The 4,260-nt window shown below is 35.3% G+C and overlaps 1 protein-coding gene across 1 annotated transcript; it reads left to right on the forward strand.

Moving 5' to 3' along the window:
• The first annotated feature begins 1,306 nt into the window (after positions 1-1,306).
• Positions 1,307-3,296, forward strand: LOC145898051 (heparan sulfate glucosamine 3-O-sulfotransferase 6-like). The gene is made up of 4 exons (XM_082986493.1): positions 1,307-1,633; positions 1,794-1,912; positions 2,284-2,473; positions 2,772-3,296. The coding sequence occupies exons 1-4, from the start codon at positions 1,307-1,309 to the stop codon at positions 3,294-3,296; spliced, it is 1,161 nt and encodes a 386-aa protein (XP_082842619.1).
• The last annotated feature ends 964 nt before the right edge of the window (positions 3,297-4,260 follow it).

Consider the following 4,260-nt stretch of genomic DNA (forward strand, 5'->3'; position numbering starts at 1 on the left):
TCTAACCCATAAAATATGTAACGATATTTGTTGTTCTTGCAATATTTATTTTGTATAGGATTTTTGCTTGCAATAACAATTGCAAAATCAATGTTAATACTTTTTATTGATCTTTGCAGTAATATGACAGGAAATATGCAGCATTATACATCTAATAAATGACCAGCCGGTCCAAAAGAATAAATTTGGAGATATGATAACGCAGTATAGACTTACAGTAAAACTCGGTTAATGCTGAAAGATTAATCACCCAACTCTAGATTACGAGATGTTAAAAGAGCAACTTTTATTCGCATTTTCCGAAGCTTTTTGTGAAGAAGAAGATTTAGAATCCTTAATTTGCACTTCTCGTACGAATTAGGCAAAGTTCCGCATAAACCGAATTGGATCGTTAAGTATGCATTCGTACACTAAATCAGATCTCAGTTACACACTCATGTACATGTACTTCACTTACATGTACATATGTTCTTGTTAAATTGCAATGTTTTTTGCAACATAGTACCACTGATTGACTATAATCTCCATTATATTGTACCGAGTATGACGCAACAGTCTATTCGTTTAATGTTCTTTCGGTGCTATGAAATACGTGTTACTCACACTCACAGTGCATCTTCCGAGTGCTATAGGATTTAAAACAAACCCTATAGCACTCGGAATTTCGCCTAATCCGGACAAGTTAGTCGAAAAAAGATCACCTTATTAATTTTGTATTTGCAAAGACTTATGATGTCATAAGGTGAAAATACGATTTACGGTCTCGGAGCTTCAAATAAACTGTATTTTTTAATAAAATATTGAACAAAAGTAAGGATTCTATTATTATTTCCAAAGTCGTCCGCTTAAGGCCTGCAGCACTAAATATGTTTGAAACCCCTGTCCTGCATGTTTGAATTCCTGCACCATAAGAACCACCCACAAACCTATGAATGATAAACCATGGATGAATAAATTTCACTTTATTTTTTTCCAAAAGATGTTTTTTTAAACTACTGCAATAATTACGAGATATATGCAAAAAAATATAAGGTTTAACGCATTTGTGTAAAATTTTAGTTTTAGAATTATTTTGTTGGCAACATAATGGTCACTTTGCGCGTAGACCGTTGTTTGGTTTGTAGAGTATTTGCCATTGCGCGTTGCAACAACGGAAGCAAAGCAGGTTTTGTGATGCTTGTTGTTTGAATTGTTCCCATGAGATAATTTGCTTTTTGTTGATCACGTAGCTGTTTTATCACCACAATGTAGAAACACCATTAAAATCGACAACAGTAAAACTTTGAAGATAAAGTCCACCAGAAGTATGTTGAGCAAATGCAGTTGTCTGTCCGTCATATTAATTTTGTCTGGGGTTGGGTATTTCTTAGCGGAGAAGCGTCTCTCGTTACCTCACAAAGCAAAGATAAAAGTTGGACAAAGGCAAAATACAGCTGCAAGCCGTGTGGTTGCCGCTAAGGTCATGTTCACTAATACCACACTAAAGAAAACGCAAATTGCAAAAAAGAAAACTGTGAAAATTCCAGATGCCAGTTTGCAGATTCCTAGTTTGGGCAAGAAAATTAGCGGGCACACAACAACAAGCAAAGTGAAGAAAATGGGGAGCAAACGGAAAAAGAAAGCGCAAATTGTGGTACGAATTTAAATTTACCTCTTTTTAATATTAAGTACTAATGGAAGTTATATAATTTAGATTATTTACGGTCTTATTAACAACTACTATCAATCTGTTAGTTTGACGTGCAATTGCAAGAAAGGGTATATTACTAATGTATGTTTGGATAATTTTGTAGTTTGCGCTGATTTCTGTAAAAAAGTGCGGATCTGGTTGCATGAAATATTTCGTTGAACACCATCCATCTGCATATTTAATCCGAAAAACGGACGGTTGTATGGACATTCCCAAACTAAGGTAACGGCAAACGATATTTTTGAATACAAAATAGTAAATAAGCAATAGTTTGTAAACAACTTCTAGTCTTACTTGTAGCCAAAAACGAATGAACCTAAATATGAATATATATTTATTTTTTATTTTTGTTGTCATAGCTACCAATTAAATATGTATATTTTGGTGTACTTGCGCGACGTGTAAAAGATAATTTTTTTAATTAAACTAAATAAATATTTAATCTGGATTTTGATCAAATTGTTGCTGTATGGCATACTAGAATAAAGAGCAAAAAAACATTTTCTTTAATCGCGTACGAATCTTGATGTTTTCTTGAGAACGATTTTTTGTTTGGTCTGACTAATTTGCAAAACGTTTTGCTACATCTGTAGAAGGAAAATACGAGCGGCCAAGCTCAAATACCCGAAGAAAGCTATTGGATTCACTCATCACAGTTGCACAACAGCACCCGAGACGTTTGCTACAATGGGCGACGAGAGGCCAGACAAGCTGGTTATTTTACTGTGTGACCCAGTTCGACGAGCATTTTCCGACTTCCACAACTTTATTGTACAGCGATGGGTAATGTTTTTTTGTTTTTTTCTATTTTTACATAAAACTGCATACCGGCAAAAATGTGTCCATCATTTTGAAACATAATGAACCAACTTCTTTGTCTGCGCTTTATTGTCGTGGGCTACATATAATTTCATTTTAAATTAACTTAAAACACACAAATTACAAATGTATAAACCTATAAGCATTGAAAGACAAAACTGGGCTTGGGTCCTGTGGACCATCGCATTAACATATAAATGCATAGTTTATACGTACAGATATCCACCTCTAGAAATATACCATGCTTTCATTATTTCCGCAGTTCTCCTACTTAAAGAAACGATCATTTTCCCAAATAGTTAGTGACTCAGTTAAATCTCTCACCAAAGCGGCCAAATTCCCAGCCTATGTAAAAGACGAGGAGAAGTTCGGAAAATATCTGGACACTCTGAGGCTGGACGTCAGCACTTTTGATCAAACAATCGTTTCCCGTGGTGTATATTTTTATGATGTCGCCCAATTTCTTTCTCTTTACTCTCGTTCGGACATTCTGTTTGTCACTGGCAAGGAATTAATACAGGACCCTGCTAACGTCATGAAGAAAATTCAGAAAAGCCTGGGAATTCCAATGACTTTCAGGCAGCGAAACTTCGTCTTAAGCAAATCAACTGGGTTTTACTGTCTTGCGTTTGGTAGGAGAAGATATTGCATGGGCGCCTCGAAAAGTAAAACTACAGGCAAAGGCAAGCCTACTCCGGGACCTATTGCAGTAAAAACACTAAAAAAGTATTACAAACCATTTAATCAGAAACTTTTCGATTTGTTGGGTTATGATGTGGAATGGTAATAGAAAAAGTAGTTGATTAAATAAAATAAAGAATATATAGTCTTCGCTGATTCTAGTATTATATTGCCACGTAATTATTTCTGGTTTGGTAGACCTCAACGGCGTAGCCCAAACCTATTAAAGCATTATTGTGATCGTTATCATTTTCATCCATAGATTATCTTGGCTCATTTTACAATCACAACAAAAATTAATTTTATTGCGGTACTTTCATCGTCACTTGTTGTGTAAATTTAGATTTGGTTTATTGCAGTTCCAAGCGTAGATTTCAGGTTACCACTTATTGTTGTTAATTTCTTTATCGGTGGAAGCTACCTTTTTAAATAAATCATTTGATGATACAAAAACACCATTCCTGGTTTTGTACATTCATTTTAATTGCGAAAGCAAAATAATGTCGAAATAGTGTCGCTAACCGTTATTACATCTACAGAAAATTAAAAACAATTTTTTTAATGTTTGTTTTCACTATCGACGGTATGCACTCTTTACTGCCCAGCAGAGTGCATCACTGAGCAAAGAGTGCAATGAACCATGACAAACCCAACAAACAAAACCTGCGAAGCGGCGAAAACATAAAAGCGTTTGCAAACCTTATGGTGGTGGACATTACTGTAATCAATCATGGCCTGGGCGGGAGATATTCTTTATGTGATGGCGTTGTACAAATACCTGAAGACGCGTCCAATGTAGACACCTTAGTTATATCGCAATGAGACGATGCAGTTACTACACGCATACGGACGACGGTCGTGTCGTATCGTATGTAATGTCGTTTGCAATACAAAAAGTTTGTAGTTTAAATAGTTTGAATGTCGAATGTGCGATTTGTGTATAGTACGTTTACATTTGTCGAGTTACTGAGAGTTGTGGAAGTAAACTTTGGGTTTGTACACATTGGGTGGTTTAATACTTAAAGTTAAAGCATATAAACTGAATGCCATTTTGTTATATGTAGGTTGCA

Source organism: Ascidia mentula, chromosome 4, assembly GCF_947561715.1.
Source record: "Ascidia mentula chromosome 4, kaAscMent1.1, whole genome shotgun sequence".
Taxonomy (NCBI): domain Eukaryota; kingdom Metazoa; phylum Chordata; class Ascidiacea; order Phlebobranchia; family Ascidiidae; genus Ascidia; species Ascidia mentula.

Coding starts and splice junctions, on each gene's coding strand:
- LOC145898051 (XM_082986493.1), top strand. CDS start 1,307: ATGTTGAGCAAATGCAGTTGTCTGTCCGTCATATTAATTTTGTCTGGG. Junction 1,634..1,793: donor AAAAGAAAGCGCAAATTGTG/GTACGAATTTAA, acceptor ATAATTTTGTAG/TTTGCGCTGATTTCTGTAAA. Junction 2,474..2,771: donor ACTTTATTGTACAGCGATGG/GTAATGTTTTTT, acceptor TTATTTCCGCAG/TTCTCCTACTTAAAGAAACG.